The following is a 25,320-nucleotide window of genomic DNA, read 5'->3' on the forward strand; positions in this document are numbered from 1 at the left end:
CGGTAAATATATAACTCTTAAATTTAATTGTTGGTATTTCCTTTATTCTCTAAAACTTTTCTGTTTAAAGGCTGAACAAGATAAAGCATCAAGGGACCACCAGATCAGAAACTTAAACGAAGAAATTTCTCATCAAGATGACCTAATAAACAAATTAACAAAAGAGAAAAAGCATTTACAGGAGATTAATCAAGTAATGTTTTTCAGAGATAATAAATAATTAAAATCTAAAATATTATTAGAAGAAGAAAAATTGCAGAATAGGCATGAGATTGCATGCAGAGTAATTAGAAATCAGAATGTATGTTGACTTATTACATATTTTAATATTCTCACAAATGTTAAGTACTTTTCTTAAGTGGTAATCATCAATCTGTGTATTTTTAGAAAACAGCTGAAGATTTACAAGTTACAGAGGACAAGGTCAATCATTTGAATAAGGTCAAGGTTAAATTGGAACAAACTCTAGATGAGGTCAGTATTTTTCCCTTCATTTTAAGATTATTTTATTCTTAACTAAAATCTGTTATTACATGCTTTATTGCTTGTACTTTTCATCCCAATAGTTTACCTTAAAAATATTCCAATATTTTTTATGTAAATTCCGATTTTTAAAACACCTTTATTTAGTATTCCATACACTTCATTGAATTATAGGTGTCCAAAAATTTTTATGAAGCAGCAAAACTCGGCACTAATACTTACAAATACTTAAAATACATTATGTCATTTACTTTGTATGTGTTTGACAGCTGGAAGACAGTCTTGAGCGTGAAAAGAAATGTAGAGCTGAAATGGAAAAAATGAAACGAAAAACAGAAGGAGATCTGAAGTTAGCTCAAGAAGCTTTGGCTGACCTGGAAAAAGCAAAAAAAGAGATCGAGCAGACCAGCCAAAGGTTTATTTAATATTAGAACCATAATTTTTTTCTCGTTAAATTAAATGTTTTCAATTATTTATGATCTACTTAAACACTTGTATCATTAATTTATGAAAAATATTTTATTTATTAGAAAAGAGAAGGAAATGGCCAGTCTAGCAGCCAAATTAGAGGATGAACAAAGCTTGGTTGCTAAACTACAAAAGCAAATTAAGGAACTTCAGGTAACTGTGCTAATAAAAACATTCCCATAAAAAGAATTATCAGAACGAAAAAAGGCTAAAATTTCAATTAATTTTTATCATTTTACAATTTACTTATTAATTAAAAATTAATTATTTATGTATTAATTGTATTAATTTATTAGCTTTATTATTTATTAATAAACAAAAGTATTTTGCAAAATTAACTTTAAATAAAAAATTAAGGATTCGATATATTTTATTTCCTTAGGCAAGAATAGAAGAGCTTGAAGAAGAACTTGAAGCTGAAAGGCAAGCGAGAGCGAAAGTAAGTCAAAAAATTAAAAAGGGAAGAAGCCTAATGTTAAAATTCTTAAATTTGTGAAAGTGCTTCAGATTTAATTTATACCTCATAAAATGCACGAAAGACATTTTTTATTATTCTGAAGTTCATCGCATTAAAGAAAATTTTGAAAAATAAAATGTAAATGTATTTTAAGTATCATTTTGGTTTTTTGTTTTATTTAGGCAGAGAAACAAAGAGCTGATCTTGCAAGAGAAATTGAAGAGCTTAGTGAAAGACTTGAAGAAGCTGGAGGAGCAACATCAGCACAGGTAATCGATTATCTAAAAACTTAAAGATTTTTTTCTGTTTAAATAATCACAAAATCGATTCAAAAATGAGAGCATAAACATTTTATGTAAGGGAATAATATCTAATCATTCTTCTGAAACTCTGGAATTAATATTAAACAAATGAAATCAGAAACTTGAAACATATTGAAGTTTCAGATTGGCAGATACATAATTCTAACACACAGTACAACTCTAACTATCGAAATCTGCCAATACCTAACACATTTCGGATAACTAGACAGCTCAATTAAAATTTATTCTGAACCGCTTACTCTCAGGGAACATTCGGGATCATTACAAAATTGAACGCCTTCTACCGCTCTAAAATATACAATATAAAGAAATAAGAAACTCGACTTAAGTAAGTTTTAATTATTAAAAAAGAAACTGGAACTCAAAAAAGAGCTATTCCTTTGAATATGGCTGTATCAGGAATTATTTATGAAGCTGTATTAGATCAGAATCTCCATGCCTCTCTGTCCATTTACTTCATAACTATTGAGTTAGCGTTATTTGTATCATCAACATGCAAGTACTAACAAGTCTCATACTTTTTTTTAATCAAAACTTAGGATTTTTTCTAATCGCCTTCATTGGATCAATTTGCATTCCAGATATTCTTCATTACATGGCATATGTAATCGTCCAGATCATTCTGATGCGTAGTTTAACCTTCGAACTGGAGTGTTAATAATGCAGATAACTGAAATTCGAATAATCGACAATCTACTGCATTAAGAATAAGTAATAAATTTGTCTTGTGTGTTAATCATTTTATTAAATACGTTTTCAACAATACAAAAGAGCTAAACAAATCATTTTATTCGGTATCAGATTAGTTTTATTCATGTTTAAAAGTGAATAATGTTTTTCATCCGCATTTAAAATAATATAGACGGTGGCTCTCAACTTCTTTCCCCCGTGCATCTCTTTAACCATGACTAGAAGATCATTCCCCATTCTTTTCCAAGACTTAAAAAAGGCATATATAAATTTATTTAGATTTAGATTATTTTGAATGTATTTTATAACAACATATATATATAGAGAGAAAATATTGGAAAACAGCAAAACTTGAATAAAAGTCATATTTTTATATTCATAAACTAAAAGCTAAATAAAAGTTTGATCCCATTACTCCCCCCTTCAAAAAAAAAAAAAAAACTATGAAATTACTCCCTGGTTGAGAACCCGTGATGTAGACAATGCTTTGGCCTTACAGTGAAAAGATAACTAGCATGCTAAGAATTTAAAGATTAAAAAAATTAAATAATCTCTCATGCGTGAAGGAATCTCAAAAAAGACAAATTTCCATATACTGTTTGATTCCTATTAAAGCATTTTTTAATATAAAATAAGTATGACTTCTATCATTCTAAAAAATGTTTAATTTTACTTTGAAATGTTAATATACCCTGCTAAATACAATCAGACGATTAATCTCAGCTTTATATTTGCTACAGGTTGAACTAAACAAAAGAAGGGAAGCTGAGATGAGTAAACTGAGACGCGACTTAGAAGAAGCTAATTTGCAACATGAACAAGTTTTATCTAATCTAAGGAAAAAACACAATGATGTTGTTGCAGAGTTGAGTGAGCAGTTAGATCAAATGAACAAACACAAAGCTAGGTAAGAATATGTATCAATAAAAAAAAGTGCCATATATAAGCATGAAAAGTAAAACGAAATCATTTTTAATCTGGAAACAATGACTTCGAATTTAATAAAAAATTAATAATCAATAAATATGTTTAAAATATATATTAATTTACTTCTTTAAACTTTAGCAAGTATAATATTCTAAAATTGTTTTCAGGAAGTATAATATTCAGTTCTTCAGCAAATGTTATATTCTAAAATTGTTTTCTAATTTAAGGTTTTTTTTTCGTAATAACTTTCTTTAAAGCAAAATAAATTATACTTAGGTATCATTAAAAACTCCAAATCTGCATTTTTTGCCTTTTTATACCTTAAACACAAGTCCTGTGTTGATTTTCTCTGATTTTTTTCTTTCCATAAAAAGTATGCATACATGTAATATGCATACATGTAGAGATACATGTAAGGAAGTTATTGTGCAGAAGTTTTAATTCGATTTGCCTCAAATTTATTAACTTGCTGAAATGGTTGATTCTACAATCTCTAAATTTTTTTTTCTCTACATAATCTAATCATTTTGCAAATTCTTGATTTTGGTGTAGTGCTGATAGCATATCGAATCTTAACAAAGTATAAAAAATAAGACTGTTTTTTTTTCTTGCATTGATGTTTTTCATATTTGTCATGTTTTAATTTCAGGCTAGAAAAAGAAAAATTACAAATGAAAGGTGAATTAGATGATTTACGCTCCAGTGTAGACCATGTAAATAAAGAAAAAGTAAGTTGATCTTTAACTGTCGTAAATCCACAGTTATTAGTAATTGTCAACCAAATTTTACGCCTATATGCTGTTAAAATTACTCTGAACTCTCTGTTATTCGTCTTAACTAATGCCCGGTTGTGAATAAGTGAACAATCTCGTATGCTGGCAAACTACGAATTCTTCAAAATATTTGAATGAACGACATCAGCATGTTTCAAATTAGGTTTAATTAAAATGGTGAACATTTATATAGATTTCTTCTTGGAGACAATTCTTAAATCAAAAAGTTTAGCGAAGAGCTATTGCAATAATACGTGTATAATGTCGTAAAAAATGCATCACAAAAAAATGAAGTTCAAGCAATTTTTTTTTTCAAATAACATGAAACATTTTGTTCCAATTATTGTATTTTTACTTGCATTTTTAATTTTGAGAAAAAATAATTGCGCACGTATTACCCAATATAATAACATCAGTTTACATTTACTTGATTTTTTTATTTACGAAATAATTTCTCATTCCTGCTTGAAAATTAAAGTTTAAATTTGGCTTTTCTTAATAAGGCAAACGCTGAAAAGCAAGCGAAACAGATGGAAATCCAATTGATGGATTTGCAAGGAAAGATGGACGAAGCTAACCGCTCACTTGCAGATTTCGATGCCGCCAAGAAAAGGCTTACTGTTGAAAATGGTGAGCTGTTGAGACAACTTGAGGAAGCTGAAGCACAAGTTTCACAATTAACGAAATTGAAAACATCCCTAGCATCGCAACTTGATGATGCTAAACGAACTGCTGACGAAGAAAGCCGGGTAAGATTTTTATTTTATTTTCAGTCACCTAAAAAATCCCTTTCTATATATTACATCAGTTTATTTTCAAATATATTTCTCAAAGATATTACTTAAGATGATAACATATACCAATATTTCATGTAGCATATACTTCATATACAATACCTTTTATTATGTTTTATTGAAATTTTGGTCATAAGTTATCAGAAATTTATAGTGTACGTTTATCAGAGGCAAACTGTAGAAAATAGAGATTAAATATAAAAGAAGTTATGATAATACTGTTTGAAATATCAGAAACTCATTTAATCAGCGTATTCAAATTAGAAGTAAAACTAAAATTAGAAAATGAAGAATTTAGATCCATGTAAATTGTGATTTTTATAGTTACGTACAAATACTGAATTTTTAGAGTTTTCCAATAATTTTGCATGTTGGCATTTTTAACATTCAAAGTCAGTAAAAGGCCTAAATTTTAATGAATAGTGAGAAATGCAGTCAACTCAATGTCTTGGCGAATACGTTTGTAACACCAGCTTTTAAAATCGAATATTATTATCTTAACGTACAAATAATTAAACATATTTTGAAGTGACCAGTTTTGTATACTTTCATTATTCTTTGTTCTTAGATCCTTGAAAACCATGAGGCTTAATTATTTTTACTATTAACCTATAGCTTTGTTTAGAAACTATGGAACTTAACGTTATATTTTTAAATAAGAATAGGAAGTTAGTAGAGATGTGGTGACAATTTTCTACCCCTGAATCAGAAAATAAAAGTCCGGTCTTTGCACTGAACTTTTACATTCTATTTTAAAAGTTTCCTTGCAGCTATTTTTGAAATTTCAATATATCTATAAATTTACAAACTTTATAAGAATCTGCGCGTAATGTAAAATAACTTTGACCTTGGAAATTCAAGAAAATAAGAGTTTTACTTCAATTTTAACAGCTAAAGCAGAATACAAGTTGCTGTAAAGGTTTTAAATTAAATAACCAAAAATAATTAATTTTAATTCTTAACTTTCTTAATTTAATATTCCTGCTGCTCAGTTTAAGCCAAAAGATTTAAAAAGCCAGATAAATTGAATCGGAAGCAGTAAAAAGGAACTATGTGACAAAAGTAAATTTTTTATGAAGCCAAAAAAAATCGCTATCCCATTCCTCGCAAGAATGTCAGAAGACAAAACAAAATACCTGATGTGGACACCACATAGCTTCCTTGTACGGCTTATTAAATTACACACATTTTTTGCTGCTATTAGTTTAAACTTATTTCCACGAATTTCATGACAGATATAGTTTTCTAATTTTCATTGAGTCATTGCAGTTCTCACTTCGCAATAAGGCAAAAATACGTAAAACCTCAAAACATCTTTATTAAAAATTGTAAAATTTTGGAAAATCTAAAACAGTAAATACATTTAAAAGCAGTTAGAGAAACTATTTTCACATTAAAAATTAGAGTTTCTAATAAAAAAACAAGCAATTCGACCAACGGGCAGAAACATAGAATTTTCGGCACAAAAACATTTAAAGTTAGCCTTTGGTCCCACAGGGGGAAAAGGCACTGAATATGGTGCCCCAACTGAATTCATTATACTTCTATGAACTTCAAATGTAAAAAAAATAGCCTCCACTACAGGAATAACGCTACTTACTCTTTTAAACTATCAAAAATTCTATAACTATTTCATGCAAATTAACTAAAGGCATAAAAACTTTAACCATAACCTATTAATAACATACATCAATAACGTTCAAAGCAAAAAATGCACAATTTACCAAATTAATAAGAATAAAAATCTGATATGAACACCACATGACTTACTTGTACGGTCTATTAAATTATACAATTTTTTTGCTGCATTTCGTTAAAACTTATTTTCATCGAATTTCATTAGAGATATATTTCTCATTCAATCAATTCAGTTCTAACTTCGCGGCAAGGCAAAAATGCATAAAAACTCAAACCATCATCTTTAAAAATTGTAAAATACAGAAGAATATAAAACACTAAATGCAGTTAAAAAACATTTACAATTAAAATTAGAGTTTCTGCGCAAAAACAAGCAATTCAGGCAGCGGGCTGGAAGACATATTTTTTGGTGCTCAAAACTGAACGCTTACTTTTGGTTCCACTCGGCAAAAAGATACTGAAGTTCGTGGAAAAACTGATTTAATTCACTTTTCTACAAAAAAGATTTCAAACGTAAAAGAATTGCGACTTCGTTAGGCTTAGTAGCACTTAACAACTTTTTAATTATTGATAATTCTATACTATTGCATACAGATTAATTAAAAGCATGAAAACCTTAACCAGAACATAAGACCAACATAAATAAATAACTTTTAAAGCAAAAAAATGCACAATTTAATAACACATCAGAATAAAAATACTGATCTCCCCGAGCCTGGTTACAGATTGGGAATACATATATAAGTTTATTGAGACTGATTGCAATCAAAAAATGGACGTGCACAGTTGAATGTTATAGCAGCCCCCATATACGAAATTTCAATATTCTAAGGCTACTCGTTTTTGAGTTATGCGAGATATATACTTCCGTACGTATAGATATCACACACACACAAAAAAAAAATCTCTTTTGAATCATTTGAAATCCAATTTACAATCCGTTTTGGGAAAAAGAGTCCTTTATTCTGTGCGTACGTACAGAAGTCACACAAAGACATTGTTCAAATGGATTCGAAAGCGGTCAGATGGATATTATTGTTGTAATATGATACTCGAAATTTTTCGAAATTACAATACTTCCTTTACTTCGTACAAGGAAGTAAAAATTGAGATTGATATAACTAGTTTTCAAACGTCTTCCGCCATTCTTGTCAGAAGATTTGATAGTTTTTTGTTGCTGCTGTAAATTTGACTTTTGTCATATAGCTTCTTTTTACATCTTCCGATTCAGTTAAACACACATTAAATACAGAAAAAAATGTTCTAACATCGCATTTGGATAAATATTTCTGTGCATGACATGACTAAAAGTTCAAATCGTGCACATGACAATCAGTTATTGCAAAATGCCATATTAAGATAAAATATAGAGAAATCCAAGTAGCGGTACAAGCTAAATTTCAATGTTTTCAAACAGATTTTTCACATCTAAAAATATAAGCTTGGAAAATGACTCACTTAAGTATACGTTACTTTCGCTTAAAAGTTGCAACTCGTTTACCACTGTTCTAAATTATTAGTTTCTACCTATAGAACGTTTTCAGTGTACGATTTTCAATACTAATTTAGCCATCACTCTCAAACACCTGAGGTTAAAAAAAAAGCTGATTCGCTTTACATTCTTTCACACAAAATTTTCTGCTAAATAAATAATTAAAATTAAAATATGGTTAATATTATAAAAGCAATCAATACTCTTTGATGTATTGTACTCTTTGTAATGCAAAAGATAAATATCTTTGAATATAAAATTTTTAAAAAAAGTAATTCCGCCTCTAAATTATTCTTAATGTGACAACCTACCTTATTGTCAAAAATTGACCAACTGGCGAAAATATTAAACCTTTTAACATTCAAGTATCAAATGTAATCCGAAAGAATAATGGACAGCTCATATCACATCAGAACCGCAACTGATAGCTCATATCACATCAACCCACTGGATTATAAAATTCTGCTTTAAGAATTAAGCAATAAGTATGTATTAAAAACTCTGCATTAAGCAATAAGTAGATTTTATTAATTCGCATTTAATGTTCATAATGACCAATAGGTATTCAGCCTTCGTTAACCAATCTCTTTAGAATATTAGAAATTAGGTATTTATTTTAGAGGAGGACACATAAAAAATGAACAGCGTTCTAGCCTGGATTCGCCCGGATCTCTCGATTTCTAGCAGGATGTACTTCTAATTAGATCACGGTAAAAAAGGAGAAAAATTCCTTATATGCTCTCTCATTTAAAAGGAAAGTGAGGAGGTGGGATAAATAAGCCAAATCCAAGATGTGACGAATTATCGTTGACCACATTTTTGTTCAAGGACACCCATACAGGGAACAGGTGTTTAATTCATAGCAGGAAGCATAAAACATAAGCAAAGCTTCCGATGGGATTCGAACTCCTGATCATCCAACTGCTAGCTGGACGTGCTTCCAACTGCACCGCGAAAGTACGCGGTGAGGAAGGAGAAAAATCTCTTACAAAATATAATAATATGATGCGATCTGATGTGGATTTAAATTCCGGACATCATATAGAGGAATAATGTAGAGGGGAGGAAAGGATAAGACCGGAGGGGGTATTATTTCAAATAAAGAGGAAAAATGTGTATGTGTTCAGAATTACGTTTTTGTTTGTTTATTTATAATTTTAATATTCTAAAAAAATATTATATGTATTACTTCGTTTAGGAACGAGCAGCTATTATGGGCAAGTTCCGTAATTTAGAGCACGATATGGACACACTTAGGGAACAGTTGGAGGAAGAACAAGAGGCTAAGGCAGATCTGCAAAGGCAATTAAGTAAGGTTAATGCCGAAGTCCAGCTGTGGAGAAACAAATACGAAAGTGAAGGCTTAGCTCGACTGGAAGAGCTAGAAGATTCCAAGTAAAATATTTAATTTACTCAATGTTCTTATATTTTATATCTCGACAAGATTTACATGATAAACATGCCTCTTCTTTAATTATTAGAATTTTACGTTTCCTGTAATTTATTTTGCTCGTAAAACATGATTTATTTTATTTTATTTATTTATTTATTTATTTATTTTTTTAAGGAGAAAACTGCAAGCAAAATTACAAGAAGCAGATGAAACCATTGAACAACTGAATGCCAAATGCAGTAGCTTAGAAAAAACAAAAACCAGACTTCAAGGCGAGTTGGAGGATATGTCTATAGAAGTCGAAAAGGTAAAGTTAGAAGTCATAAAGAACCGAACTTTTTCAATTAGTCACACATTCTGTGAAAACTTATTGGATTACTGAATCATTTCAGGCAAATTCTCTCGCAAATGCTTTGGAGAAGAAACAGAAATCTTTTGACAAAATAGTAGCTGAATGGAAACAACGAGTTGATGATTTAGCTGCTGAGTTAGACGCTTCTCAGAGGGAATGCAGAAATTATTCGACAGAAGTTTTCAAACTCAGAACGCAGTACGAAGAAAGCCAAGAACAATATGAATCTGTTAAAAGGGAAAACAAAAATCTCCAAGGTTTTTCAATTTTCTTTTGTTTTTGTTTTGATATCCACACATTGTGCATTTGACTGTATCATAATGAAACAGTGCTGAATTAAGTATATAACGAGTAAAAGACGTTAACATCTTTTTTTTAGTTACTGCAACAGAGCTTCCTCAGAAATTTACTTTTTAGTTAATGTATTGATTTTGAATTGCAAACTAATGTACAACTAGGAATTCTACAAGCAATAATTCAATTATTATTCCATAATGCACTTCATTTTGATAAATCATTTTATTTATCAAATTTTGAATGAAAGCATTAAAAGGAATCTGACGTGGGCACAACATGATTCCTCGTACGGCCTATTAAAATATACACACTGCATTTCATTTAAACGTTTTTTCTAGTTCATTTAGACGTTTTCATCTAACTTAATTAACGGATCCTTCAACGCAAGTTGAAAATGACATAAAAAATTTTAAATTTTGAAATAAAATATGCCAGTCAATTTTTGTCGCACGGGAGTAGAGTCAAAGTTCTTATAATTTTATTTTTTCATAACGAATATGAAGCTTTCCAAAATCTAAGTGTAGGAACCGGGAGGCCGCATTAAAAGTTAGATGTCGTTATTTGTCCAAAACTAATTTTTTTTTAATTTGACATTGCCAAAACTTGAATATTTTCGTTATTTAAAATACTTGCTGAAAATTGGAAGTACATGATTGCGATCAACGACTGCGAAAATAAAGGCAGGCTAAGAACTTTTAAGCTGGGTAAGAGGATTGGTGTATATATATGCGTTTGGTACTGCCTACTGTAATTAAAAAAGGAGGTACACAGCTAGACGTTACATCAATCTCATAAACAACATTTCAACGTTCTACGGTTAATCTTTTTTGAGTTATGCGAGAATTTTGCGTAAGTATATATACCTATATACGTCTGTACGTCTATGTGTATGTACAGACGGCACGAAGAAATCCCTTTTGAATCCATTTTACAATCTGCTTTAGAAAAAAAAATTGTCCATTTACTCTGTGCATACGTACAGACGTGCAGCAAAAACATCATCCAAATGGATTAACGAACAGTCAAAATGAATATTTTTGTTGAAATATGATATTCGAAATTTTCACGATTACAATACTTTTTTTTACTTCATGTAAAGAAGTAAAAACTTTACATTTTAACCATTAACTTTTCCTCTTAAAACTGCAGATTTTTTTAATTACTGAACTTCTGCTCATTCTTAATCAAAAACTAATAATGATCTTTTTATAAAATAGATGAAATTAAAGATTTGATGGACCAATTAGGAGAAGGTGGAAGAAATGTCCATGAGTTAGAAAAATCTCGTAAGCGCCTTGAAATGGAGAAAGAAGAGCTGCAAGCTGCATTGGAAGAAGCCGAAGCTGCACTGGAACAAGAGGAAAACAAAGTACTTCGAGCTCAATTAGAATTATCTCAAATAAGACAGGAGATCGATAGAAGATTGCAAGAAAAAGAAGAAGAATTTGAAAACACTAGGTAAGAAACTGAAATATTACTTGGAATTATTAAGATACATAACATGAATTAATGATAATTTCTTCATAATATTATATATTTACAAGAAAAATTTAATGAGTGCAAAAAGGGAAAGTATAATTTGAGAATGTTTTCTTGGATATTTTTGGAATTAAGAATTCATGAAATATTTATTTCGTTTGAAGATGGATTCGAAGCTCAGTATCATCCTTTCTGCAGTCATATAACGTTAAACAACTGCAACAACAAACTTCAAGCAACAAACAAAAAACAACGAACTTCATTATACGGATCTGTTGGTTCAGCATAATTATATTGTTTCGGTGTCAAATTTGATGATAATTACAAATTTCAAATAAAAATTTCATAGACCATAAGTGCAATATTATCTCCTTTTAATGTTTACAATAGTTTCTCTTTTGTCATTCTTTGAAATCTTCATTTAAAATTTTAAATAAAAAAAAACGAAAAAATAATATTTTGTTTGCATAAAATCAAAATTATCGATGATAATTAAACATTTTTTGAGTATTATATATATTCTATTATCTTCCATTATAAATGGTGGATAATTAAACATTTTTTTAGTATTATATATAATATTATTATCTTTATTATCTTCCATTGTAAATGGTGGATGTCATTCGTGGAAAAATGTATTCAAAGTCAGTTTTATTTAATATTTCTTACACATATAACTAAAATTATATCCTACGATTTTCAATTGAAAATTATTAATGATTGAAATTCTTTCATTTTTAACACAATTAATATTTTCAGAAAAAATCATCAACGAGCAATCGATTCCATGCAAGCTAGCCTGGAAGCTGAAGCTCGTGGCAAAGCAGAAGCTTTAAGACTGAAAAAGAAATTGGAAAGTGATATTAATGAACTAGAAATTGCTTTGGACCATGCCAACAAGGCTAATGCAGAAGCACAAAAGAATCTCAAGAAATACCAGTTGAGCTTAAAGGAGCTTCAAGCAGCATTAGAAGAAGAACAGCGTGCTAGAGATGAGTTAAGAGAGCAATATGCAATGTCTGAAAGACACTGCAATGCTCTGCATGGTGAATTGGAAGAAAGTCGACAACTTATGGAACAGGTTTGAGATCTACCCAAATTTATAAACTTGCAAAATGCTTATAAATAACATTGTCTAATATTTACTTTGCTAAATGTTGCTCAGTTTTAAATATGATATCCTTTTTTTGCAGTCCGATAGAGCCCGTAGAGCTGCTGAATCTGAATTAGCAGAATTAAGAGAACAATTGAACGAACTTACAGCAAGCAATGCTTCCTTATCTATGGCGAAGAGAAAGCTTGAAGGCGAGATGCAAGCATTACACGTAAATAATAACTTATTATATCTGAGTTTTAGTTTAATTCTAAAATGGAAATTTATTATTTAACTAACAATATCATTAAGTAATAGAATTCTTCCTTTATATGTAATTTAGCCATAAATTAAAAAATTCATATTACTTTATAATTCTAAAACTAACATCAAGAAGATGAAAAACTAATCGGAAAATTAATATTTTTCATTATTAATTTCTAATGTTAATCACTTTGCATAACGTAAGGTTCAGAATTTCGTAAAATATACATCAGCAAGAGACGTATTAAAATTTTGCTTAAGCCAAATAAAATCCAGATGTATTAGAAGAAAATATATAAAAGAAATTACGAGATATAAATAAAAAATGGTTGGAAATTCGGACATTAATATTCATTTAATACACATTGCATACATAAATTCATGTTTAACACTTTTTTTCTGTATAGGCTGATCTTGATGAAATGCTTAACGAAGCAAAGAATTCTGAAGAAAAGGCAAAGAAAGCAATGGTTGACGCTGCTCGTCTGGCTGATGAATTAAGATCAGAACAAGAGCATGCCTTGCAGCAAGAGAAAATGCGTAAAGCATTAGAACAACAAATGAAGGACTTGCAAGTTAGGTTAGACGAAGCTGAAGCTGCTGCTTTGAAAGGCGGAAAGAAAATTATACAGAAACTTGAACAAAAGGTAAATAAAAGAAATTTAAAAATTGTAATTGATTTCTATATTTAGTGGAATATTACTCAAAACGCATGTACCCTATTTTTACCTTTTAGTGCCGAATGACGATATAGCGGTGCGTATCCGATGGCACTTTCTATTCTCATTGCGAGAGAACTCAAAATAAATTTATAAAACATTATAAATGGTCTAATTTCATTGCAAAAGAATTAACTAAATTGTTTTTGGGTATTCATAATGTTTTATAGTGAGGTTATTTACAAGCACAAATTGGCAATACTTTATTCTTTCTTTATTTCCTAATATGCTGCTTTTGGAATTTTACAAATATCATTCTTAGTTTGGTTATTATGAGCTTTATCCCAAAATTTAACAAATTCCTCAAACTATTCTTCGCATAAATATAATACTTTCGCTTGGCACTAAAAGAATTAAACATAAAAAAGAATGAAAATTATGAAACCCGAAAGGTATGATGGTTAACAAAAGTTGTTCGCCTGTTGGAAAAGAAGATCTAGTTTGGCCCATGGAAATATTTGAAGTAAAAAGAAATTTTCTGGAGAATCCAAGTACCTTAAGTAAGAAGTTTCTTTCTTCTTATACTTAAGCACCTCTACGGTCTAAAATTCATGGCCAGAACACATCCTTAATAATAAAAGTGTCTTATCTCCGTAGTTTCGACCACTGAGGCCGTCTGTGATGCATCATAGCTACTGAGAAATGTCAAGCAATTAATAAAATCGAAATTCTAACGAAACGTAAAAACTCGTATTGCAATGAGAGTTTCAACGCTCTGATCCTAACAAGGAAATGGGAAAAACTTTAATATATTTTCTTTAGTAAAATGCATACTAGAATACGTTAGAGTAATTCTGTACTATATATTTTGCTAAATATAATTTCTGATACATTTTATATTACAACTGTAAAGGATTTATTCGCAGGTCAGGGAACTCGAGAATGATGTCGAAAATGAAAATAGAAAGCATGCGGAAGCTTCCAAAAATTACCGTAAGGCCGAAAGAAGACTTAAAGAAGTGCAGTTCCAGATGGAAGAAGATCGCAAAAATCATGAAAGAATGCAAGACCTTGTAGATAAACTTCAGCAGAAGATCAAAACCTACAAGAGGCAAATTGAAGAAGCTGTAAGTTATCTGAAATTGATTAATTGTATTGAATATGAACAAGTTCTGAATGATTTCTGTTATGAATATTTATTGTTCGTGAAGGTTGTAACCTTTGTTCTAAGAAATTATTATATTGCATTTTCTTAGGAAATATGTATAGGCAACATGCATTCTAACTTTATTTTCTTGAATAATTATTCATATATAAATTCTGTCCACTATTTAACCGTCCCTATTAACTTCAAGGAATAAACCAAAGACACCATATTGTAAATAGGAGAAAAAGGAATCATGGTTTATACAGAATTGCTTATAGTGTAGCTAATTTTAAATATCCTAGAAAGGTCAGGTATAAAAAATGTATTCGTTTTTGATCTATTCGTCTTTTCTAAAGTATAAAATGAATAAACCGATTTTAAACAAAGCTAAAAGTCTATGAGGACCTCAGAACTGAATAATTTATGGAAGCCTTGCAAAAAAGATAAAAAATTTCATGCAAAACCTTAAATATTGGAAATCCTACAATTATAATTTCCACTTATGATGTCAATAATGGTTTCAATTGCATATGCCTTCTGACGGTTCCGTGAAGTGAATGCACTTCCATCTTCTTCTTCTTCTTTTTTTTTTTTTTTTTTTTTTTTTTTTTTTTTTTTTTGCTTTAATTTATTAATTGTTTAGCTTATTGGAAATTAGCTCTTACATAAGCTAAATAAAACTTCTTAAGCAGCTGTTATTGTTGTTAACTGTTATAATTTATCTCGTATGGAAAATTTTTACATGACAGTTTAATTCGCAATCTTATGTCATATTTACAAAAATATTTATGTATAATTTATCAGAACTTATTGTTCACATTTATGAATGCACTCAGTTTATAGAATGCTAGGATACTTAACGTACACATTATCAGGACTTGTATTCCTTTTAATTTGTTTTGGAAACATGACGTGTCCTGACTGGACAGGGAGTTTGACTACAAGTCTTGTTATCACTTCTCATCTTGTTATCACTTCAATACTCTTAAGAAGTATTGAAGTGATAACAAGATGAGAAGGGTTTAGTTACCCTTTATTTTCCACACTAATACAGGCGCTTCCACACTTCGGGATACAAAGACCAACCACTTGTGATCTGAACGTAAAAATATAAAAACTACTAACTAACTAAAACTAAGAGTTAACTTTGAACTAGTTTAACACAATGGTCTAACGCTAAAACTGGCCTTTTAAATTATTACGTATGTAGTACGCACACTGCCGAAACTACAATACGTTTTAAATATCAAGAGGACTAAACCTCTGGCCTTAAAGGCAGACAGCAGCTGATTGAAAACTGGTGCGGAATGCAGTGGCAAGGCGACTCATTTTCCCTCTCTGACTCATGGCAAAAAGCCACAACTTGGCCACATACTTGGGCGTTAGCAAGTACAATTTGCATAAACAAGAAAACAAGTTAACGCGTTTAATTCTGGCTGGAAGTGGAAAATAGAGAGGATAGTAAAGTTTTAAAATAAAATAAACGTTACTACAACTTAAGATCCTTACAACATTAGTATTGTTAAAAATTGTGCCTGGTACACATTTGCTGTTAGAAATCCATAGGCTGCATTTTAAGTGACTGTATATTTTTAGCTCTTTAAATATACATAATTAATCAGTTAAAATGTAACTTAATTTCAAAGGTATTTATTTATTTCATTTCCATTCTTTTCATTTCATCTGGAAGGCCTTTTCTTTTTTTTAATCCTAATTTAAAATGTAGACACAATTATATTTGTCTCAGATCGAGATATGCTCCGAAATTTCAAAAATAAAACTGATAGTTATTTAATTCAAATGAACTGCAGATTAAGTATTTTAAATTAATACAATTAAATTTTCCAATTACTTCAAAAGTGACAAATGAATTTGCTGCTTTAATGGAATTCTGACTACTAACCACTGGTAACAATTCGTGATAAACAAATTTAATGACTATTATGTTTACATTTTATTTTATTTAATTCATTCATTTTTATATTTTATTTGCTTAATTTAATTTTTATTTAATTTTTATAGGAAGAGATAGCGGCATTGAATCTCGCAAAGTATCGTAAAGTGCAACAAGAACTCGAAGATGCTGAAGAACGAGCAGATATGTCTGAACAAGCCCTTGCAAAACTCAGGGCTAAAAACCGAAGCTCCGTATCATCTGGTCGCGGAATCAGCCCTGGTGTAAGTATTTAAAGCTTAAATAGTTTCTAGTATTAAAATTTATTCAATTTCCCATATTCCCGATTTTAATATGTAATTTTTCAAGAAAGAAGAAAAAGCTAAATTTTTGAGGAATTATAAAACAAGCTCTGTAAAAGAATCGCAAATGTATAATAAAAAATATATTTACATAGAACTGAAAGAATTAAATTTTCTGCATAAATTTAGAAGTTCTATCCCTCCCTTCCCTGAAAAAGCATTCTTTAGTTAATTTAAAGCTGCATAAAACTTAGATTTACGGATTTTAAAATGCTGGATATAAGTTTAAGAAATACGATACGAAGATTAATATCTTAGGGCAATATGGATAACTTAACAGCTTTAAAGTCAAGGCTTCCAAAAATAAATAAATAAATAAATAAAATCGTTGTTAAGAGAATTTACTATTTTAACTTTAAAAATTAAAGCTCAATATTAATAAAGGTCTTCGGATTTTATCTTTAAATTGAGTAATAGAAAAAATTTATAATTCGACAAATCTATGCAGTATTTCATGTTTACATGAATTTAAAGAATGAGCAGTTGTCATAAGGCATAATTCTCATTCGTTTCAATCGTTACTTAGTTAAAATAATTTTAATAAATTGATAATTATTTCAAGTTTTATAAGATTATGATACAATTATCCTCACTAGCTCTGTTAGTTTCAGAACTTAAAGATATTCAACTATTTGATTTCCGATTTTTTCTTAATAAAAAGTTATTTTATTCATTTCTGAAACAGATGCATTAATTTCAAGGCAGTGTTTAATGAATTTTAGATTTTGTTTTTCTCCTTAAATATTACTCAAGTGAGATTATTATATATGAGAAATTTTGATCCTTTATTTTATATATAGCCTATTGTGAAACCTGTTACTCGCAAAATTAAAGCATCTGATGAATAAAAATCTGACAGTTGGTGTATACTTACTTGTAGGTGAGAATTTTAATGTATTTGATTGAGCTCTGCGAATATTGATATAACGGCTTTGAAATAACAAGTTTGCCTGCATAAAATCAAAACTGCATAAAATCATCAAAATAAAACTTAGATGTGATACACAACGCATTTGCTTCTAATATGCTCTGCGTAATTAGCTACTTTTAACCGCAAACATAGGAGTGTGACTTATAAACAAAATAAATCTCTAGAATGTGCTCTTAATTTTTAATAATATAAAAAACTAGATACAGTCTTTACACAGCGTATGTTTTACCTCAGCCTCAAAGGCGAATACAAACTAAATATCGTATCAATAAATTAAGAAAATCAATATCGTAAAACTGATTTTTAAAATTTTAAACAGAAGCTTTCAAACCAGGTTCAAACTAAGTAATGCATATTTGTTTATCCCCTGCTACTTAAATTTACTAGTACAGTATTTAATATCACTTTTGAAGCAATGATGCGATTTTGTGACCCTTTAATCTAAAGCTCCTACGTTCTAGAATAAAAAAGTAATTTGAATATACGCAGTAATCAGTAGCCTCTACCACTAAATTTCAAATTCGGTTTCGAGGTATTTTTATATATTTATCTAAATTATTTTTATATAATGTAAAAGACACGTTTTCAGATTTATTCTCATTTCACGTACGTAAATATTTGGAATTTTTACTGCATGCACGTGTGAATTTAATGCGCAGTTTGAAGTCACTACTCACATTAATACTATTTAATAAAGACATGCATGAAAAAAAATATTTTGAACTCATTTCAAAACTTTTATAAAGTTTTACTGTACAAGAAACGGAAATACATTCTTGCCACTTTCTTTGATGTTTAATAGGTTCATTTAGGCATGAATAAATTTCCATACATTTGAATATGTGTTTTGATATTTACAACCTCTCATTACAAATAAAAAGGGGAAAAACTCGGAAGTTATTTTTTGCAGGAATATTTATTTCCTAAATTAAATTTACTCTAAAAATTAATTTCAGACATTCTTCTTTCATAAATTAATTTATGAATTAATTTAAGAATGAAGGATTTCATTCACAAAGCCTCCTACAAGCTGTTATTTTAAGATATGACACCCCTCTCGTGTGCGATAACACTTCAAAGTTTTTCACCTTGCCTCATTTTTCCTCCACAATCGTGACGCGTCTCTTCATCACCGCGTGTCCATCTTTTTATCCTCCACCTCATTTGAGACTATAGTTCAAGACAACGTTTATTCGTAAGCTTTCACGAAGCGAAACATGCTAAACGGAAGGCAATCGACCACCTGCCGCAGCTATCGTTATCATTGTTATTAGGCAAGCCAAACAAAAGAAAAATTAGCCTAAGGCGGCTATTCTAAAGTAACATATTACAGTTTACTAAATTCCCTAACTATTTTCTTTTAATCAGATGGATGTAGATTTTACGTACCTAATCTAATTCTTGTTCCAGATTTGTTTGAAACGGAAGAAAATATAAAAGAATTAGCTTGTAACTATAAGTAACTATAAGAAAATATAAAAGAATTAGCTGTAATCAAATCTTTTCTGCTTCATTAAAATGAAAATTATCATAATTAGCAACTAATTAATACACTACAAGTTTAATGGATTTCACTAAAATTTTTCATTTTTATTCTTTTAACGTTTTTACTTTAGAGGTAATAATTTTTTTTCAATAAAGCCTCTGTGACACATTAATTTAAATTTTTCTAAATTGAAAGTATCAATTTTTTAATACCCACTCAATGGGGTACTACTAAAATATTTCACCGGTTTTGAAAAAGGTTGAAAAATCTTTCTTGAATATTATTTGTTTCAAACTTGTTTTGAATTTAACATTTCTGTTGTTGCAATAAACGGAGAGTGGTTAGGTTATTTTGAAGTAGGAGATATGAAAAATGAGCAAGGCCGAGACTCGGACCCTGGACCTCTCGAATACCCGCAGAGTGTGCTACCGTTGCAGCACAAAGGCATGTAGAAAGCAGGGAAAAAATATATACTCCCAGAAAATACCTTATATACTGCCCCTTTTAAAGGGCGATTGAGGATTAGGCGACCCAATCGCCAAATCGTGGTGGTAGAGACATCCTACAGCTTTCGGTTCGGACTCCATTGTATAATCATTTAAGACTTTTTCAAAACAAGGAAATCGAGGAAATCCGCAATGCCTTCGAAGCTAGTAAACTAAATTGTTATGGTTATAAAGCCAGGTAAAGATGTTACTGTCAATGAAATTAAGCCAGGTAAGGAAGGAATAACATCCGTTTCTTTCTTTAAAAATTTATTCCAGAGCATTAACACATGATTAAGCTAGGATTTCTTAAATATTTTAGTTAAAACTGGAGAATTTATGGCTCTTTTATAGTGACATGTTAACCAGTATATATTTATTAGTATAACTTATAATTTTAAGTTCTTATATTTGTGAAAGTTTTATAATTATTGTTCCTGCTGATTGTAAATACATAATTCCGAACTTTTGGTTTATTATATGCTTATTTTAAAATAAATATTAAAATTATTTCTTATTTATTACCTCCTACCTCATGTTACCAGAACGCTTTCAAATAGGTGAATTTAAATATGTAACTAAAAATAAAATAATACTACATAAATATTTTAAAAATGTTTTATTCTTTTCAGCCACCTTCAAGATTCCAGTCAAAACACAATCTCACTGACTTGCCACATTCTCTCAGCCGTAATTTATATGCTCCAATGAAGTTCAGTTCTCGTGAATATTTGGATGACAGCGACCATTGAAACACAATTTGATTCTGCACTGAAGATATGTTTAGCAAGCAAAAGACATAAAAATAATTCTTAACTTCCATAACAACTCATTTTTTATTTAATTGTAAAGAAATAAAGCAACTTTTAATGTGAACAAGAAAATATGGTCTTTATTTAAATAAGTGGTGTTCAACTTGGTGCTCTCCTTATGTACTGTCTTCTATCCTGAATATTAGATTCTTTAGAAAATTATTTACCAATGTATTTTCACAAAGAAAATAAAATGTCATTTAACATAAAAATGAGAGTGTTTATTAAAAGCAATTACGCAAGCCTTGAAGCAGACAAATATTTTAAGAAAGTAAAGTGTTTTGCAATGAAGGTATAAGGCACATATAATTATCATTTTTTCAGAGTTATATTCTACCGTTAAAACTAATATGAGGCATTTTGTGGAAACTTACTTTCAAGAATAAAAAATACCATTTAGAAATGATAAAAAATAAAACAGTTAGATGAATTTCCAATTACAATCACATATAAAGCAGTAAAAATTCGTAATTTGTAAGACTTTTTTTTACTTGCCTTCCTTAAAGTAGATCTGTCTAGACTGTTTAAAACATTTTCCCAGTGATTTAAATTTTATTTATGAAGGCAGAAGAAAAGAAATTGAAATAAGAGAGAAATGAATTTCCTTTTAGCGGAAATCCACGGGATCGTGAATTTTGCCTGTTTGCGGGACTTTTCTGTTATATGGGAGTATACTGATCTCCTGCTTCGAGAAATCAGGAGTTTAGGAACTGTCCATTAATAGCCAGTATTCATTAAGCGAGGTTCGACTGCATTAATAACAAATAATTAATTTTCCTTTTAAAGTTAGATAAATTTAATTCAGCTCTAATATTCTTTTTTTAGTTCAAACGGCCGTCAGCCCAGAAGGGCTAATAGGCTGAAAATGGCATTTTGCGTCGAATCGCTTTTTAAATTGTTCCCACCAAATATCATCTCCCTATATTATATACGAATAAACTAAATAATAAAGAATCTACATGAATGTAACGCTGTTAAGGGAACATAGTGCCAGAGTATCGCTATGGTAAATAAATATTGTGAGTTTTAAAGAGTGCATTTAGTCTATTGTGTTTTATGCGCAAAGATTTAATTCAGTTCAATAAAGTTTAAAATAAAATACAGGAAAAATGCGTATAATTTAATATTCCGTGCAAAGAAGTCATGTGGTATACAGATCAATTTTTTTTACCTCTTACAAAAAAAATGTTACTAATGTAATTAAGCAAGTAGTTGTCCCTAAGAATTACAATTATATAGTCTTGGAAAATAGAGATCATTCCATTCCATTATTAAATATGAAGGATCTTCGTCACACTACGGGAAGATGGTGGCACTTACCGCATGAATTTATAAAAACGTTCATTCTTATACAAAATAACAGTTATTTAAGTTCTTACTACGCACAACTTCACAATAATTCAATTAGGAACATAATTTAAGAATTTAAAACCCTACTCTACGGGACATTCCAGCTGCCTCTGTGCTCATGTTTGTAATTCTTAAAGGAAGACAGCAATGAGCAGGCATGAGTTACTGTATTTCAAGATAACAATCAAAAGAAAGCTGCTTTTTTAATTGAATAAAACTCATAATTGGATACCACGAGATAGCACTTTCATGCGAAACAGCCATAAAAAGCCATAAAAAAATAAGGCATTTAAATTTCTTCTAAGTTTTTTACTGCATTTTTTACTATAAATTTAAAAATAAATGGTTTGAACAACTCGACTTCCTTATTCAAATGGAAAACAAATATTAAATGAAAATATTTAATAAAACAGAACAATAAGCAATAAATCAGTCCTATCAAAAATTTGCAAAGGGTTTTTGAATTCAGCTTAATCGGCAAGAATTTAGTCAAATTTTGAGTTACCGACCAGAATATGAATGTTGGTATTGAACGGATTATCGTAGGATAGTCTGCCACAAGAATATAATTTTGTTTGACCGTTAACCAATTAAACGGTTGTTTTCGGCATGTAAACATCGGTATGTAAGCTTAATCTTATAACAAAGTCAGCACCTATGATGTTTTGACTGACGTCTGCTATGATGAAAGGCTAGGTAAATGAGCGACGTAACTTTAAATTGATGTTCAAGCATTTGGTACCATATATTGATATTTTTGTGCCACTGGCGGCAAAGAGGACTAATTGCAGCAGTATTGTTTGAATGCCGACAATAACTTAGGAACGACTGATCGATGCCGGGATAAAAAGGTCATATCCGCCAGAAGAATTCGATTAATGTGGCAGTCGCAATCGGCCATTGCCAGTCTACATTTTTCGTCTGCTGGAAACTGCATGGCGAAACGAATTTTTGTGCTACAGAACCAAAGTTAGTGTTACAGAAGCAAATGTTACTGCTCAGCTTTTCATACTGTCGATAGCGTTCGTTGGACTTCACACCTTCTTTTATTTTGAGAGAAATTTTCTTAGCCTTCTCGGGAACATTTGTTTTTGCAGCTAGCCAAAGCTGTTCAAAGAGATAAGTAGAAGTTATGTCAGCACTACTGATGTTAGGAAGACTGGTAAGATCCTTAATTTCGTCTGACGTGACCGCGAGTTTTGTGAGTTCATCATTTAAAACAGCGAGGAGAAGCTTCTTGCTTTTCGGGAGGTGCGATATCCATAGGGAGTTTAGTACGGGTTCTTCAACACTTTCTCCAGCAAAATTTTGCATACGGGAAAACAATTGCGAAGGGCGTTGGTCGACAATTTCGTGCCCGTGAAGTAGTGCATGAATTTTTGACTCCTGATTCTCAGATTGTAACTCTGTTAAACATGTTTTTGAGTATTGTATCTGCCATTGAATGGGGGATGACAAAGGATATCACAAACATATTGAAGAAATAAGATTCGATTGCAGATAGCACGTGACTGAATTTAAGAATTAACACTAATTCCGGCAGTGCCAAACTGGGAATCTAAATAGGCGAACCATAAAAAAGAGTTCACTTTCCAAAATGGGAGGTACTAGACAGAAACACGTGAGACATTAAGGTTGTCTAAAATGGGTTGTGCTGGCGGATTAATTGTTAAAAAAAAAGATTTTGCTGCAATAATATATATATATATATCATATTTGCTTATCTTATGCATGAATAAAATAAGTAAACATGCAATAATTAATCACTTATGAATTCATATAACATGATACTAGTGCAAATGAAATAAATAAATAAAGTTAATGTAAACAGTTAAAAGGGTGCGAATATTATATGAATAAGGTACAAACGTCATTTACAAACACGTGCGAAATAAATGTTTAAGATAAATTTAGATGCATACAACATTAAAAAAAGAAAAGTATGCATTCTAGAGATAAGCTTAAAGCGATATTATTTAAGAACTGGCACGGCTTACCACCGAATTAACGAGAGAAATATAGGCTCAATCAGCAGCGGATTCCGTGTTAAAAAAAAGTCCCTCCTCCCAAAATTATCAAAAATGTTTTTTATCTATAATACTTATCGTAGATTTTATATAAAGATTACTCACTTTTAAAATAATGAACACGATTCTTTACAGCATGTAGCACATGTGTTTTGAATTATCTGTAGACATATTTTGATGAAGGATATACAGTGTGAAGCAAATAAAATAAGCCCAGAGAACAAAGTTCCAGATTACAAAGAAACACAGCAAAGGAAAAGGAATACAGTACTAACTTTGATTATAGCAGATACTGAAATTCACCACCATTCTCCTCTTGGGCCCTGGTCAGCAAGTTTTTGAGAGCATATAGAAAGTGGACTGCAGAAATTGCTGAGTGCCGCCTGAGATAACAACTGACTTGACTTTGTTGTAAAAGTCTTACAGTGTTAATAGTCATCCTGGCAGAAGGGAATATTTCTTCCGTGTAAATATATAAATATTACATGGGCATACAAGGCTTGTGTATAAGCATAGATATGTTAATTACAAACATTGTCTTGTACAAGTTACATGTGATAGTTACATAAAATCATGACAGTTATATATACATTTAAACATTATCTGAATTCATATTTACAATACTTTTACTGAGATAATCAAAGTAAACTTGTAATTCATTTACACATTGACTGGATTTTCAATATCATTTTAAATTGCTTTACAATATTATTTTTATCAAGTACATATCAATTACATTTCAATAGTTTTTCTCTTACAATCCTATTACTATTCTACGGGGTGAGCTATTTTTCTAGTGTTGATTTTCAGTTGTTGTAATACTTTGAATTGCTATTAAAATTATGCTGCGAAGATACAATTCTCAAGGGAGGGAGAGAATTTCTTAGTGCCTTGCTGAGCATAGCCTGATCACCTCTATTTTAATTTTCGTCTGCTTGTTGCCGGAGGTATTCTCCACCCATTGTGGCCAGTATTCACTGCTTGACAATTTTAAATGCATTTTATGGGTTTGTGGGCAGTTGTCACCTACCGCACCGCGTTCACGCAGTTCTGATGCTCGTTTGCCGAATCTCTTAAGATAATGTGGGAAGGGACCATGACCAGTGTAGAATTGAGTTTGTGCTCCGCTGTATGTATTAACTGAGCATGTAACTTTCGGAAACAACTTGTAGATTCTCCTCCCTGTGCTTTTCCTTTCCCATCTTTTCTGCCATTCTTTTAAAAGGCTATTGAGCGGGATTTTT

At 30.3% G+C, this 25,320-nt stretch overlaps 1 protein-coding gene across 11 annotated transcripts in view; it reads left to right on the forward strand.

Annotated features, from left to right (window-relative positions):
- Positions 1-20,911, forward strand: part of LOC118203462 (myosin heavy chain, muscle-like) — a 60,656-nt gene extending 39,745 nt beyond the window's left edge. For 9 of the 11 annotated variants that reach the window (XM_085819230.1, XM_085819233.1, XM_085819232.1 and 6 more), the window contains exons 24-42: positions 71-193; positions 388-474; positions 753-898; positions 1,014-1,104; positions 1,334-1,390; positions 1,591-1,677; positions 3,162-3,328; positions 3,998-4,076; positions 4,625-4,870; positions 9,244-9,440; positions 9,613-9,745; positions 9,831-10,047; positions 11,305-11,545; positions 12,326-12,647; positions 12,760-12,891; positions 13,331-13,570; positions 14,509-14,709; positions 16,752-16,907; positions 20,520-20,911. In XM_085819230.1, the coding sequence (XP_085675356.1) occupies positions 71-193; positions 388-474; positions 753-898; positions 1,014-1,104; positions 1,334-1,390; positions 1,591-1,677; positions 3,162-3,328; positions 3,998-4,076; positions 4,625-4,870; positions 9,244-9,440; positions 9,613-9,745; positions 9,831-10,047; positions 11,305-11,545; positions 12,326-12,647; positions 12,760-12,891; positions 13,331-13,570; positions 14,509-14,709; positions 16,752-16,907; positions 20,520-20,639 (3,042 nt within the window). In that variant the 3' untranslated portion in view covers positions 20,640-20,911. Of the gene's footprint in view, positions 1-70; positions 194-387; positions 475-752; positions 899-1,013; positions 1,105-1,333; positions 1,391-1,590; positions 1,678-3,161; positions 3,329-3,997; positions 4,077-4,624; positions 4,871-9,243; positions 9,441-9,612; positions 9,746-9,830; positions 10,048-11,304; positions 11,546-12,325; positions 12,648-12,759; positions 12,892-13,330; positions 13,571-14,508; positions 14,710-16,751; positions 16,908-17,785; positions 17,866-20,519 lie in introns of all 11 variants that reach the window. The other 2 variants (XM_085819236.1, XM_085819237.1) reach the window with 2 other exon arrangements.
- Positions 20,912-25,320: the final 4,409 nt, after the last annotated feature.

This window comes from Stegodyphus dumicola, chromosome 6, assembly GCF_044657685.1.
Source record: "Stegodyphus dumicola isolate Sdum_Otavi_A_Nest chromosome 6, ASM4465768v1".
Taxonomy (NCBI): domain Eukaryota; kingdom Metazoa; phylum Arthropoda; class Arachnida; order Araneae; family Eresidae; genus Stegodyphus; species Stegodyphus dumicola.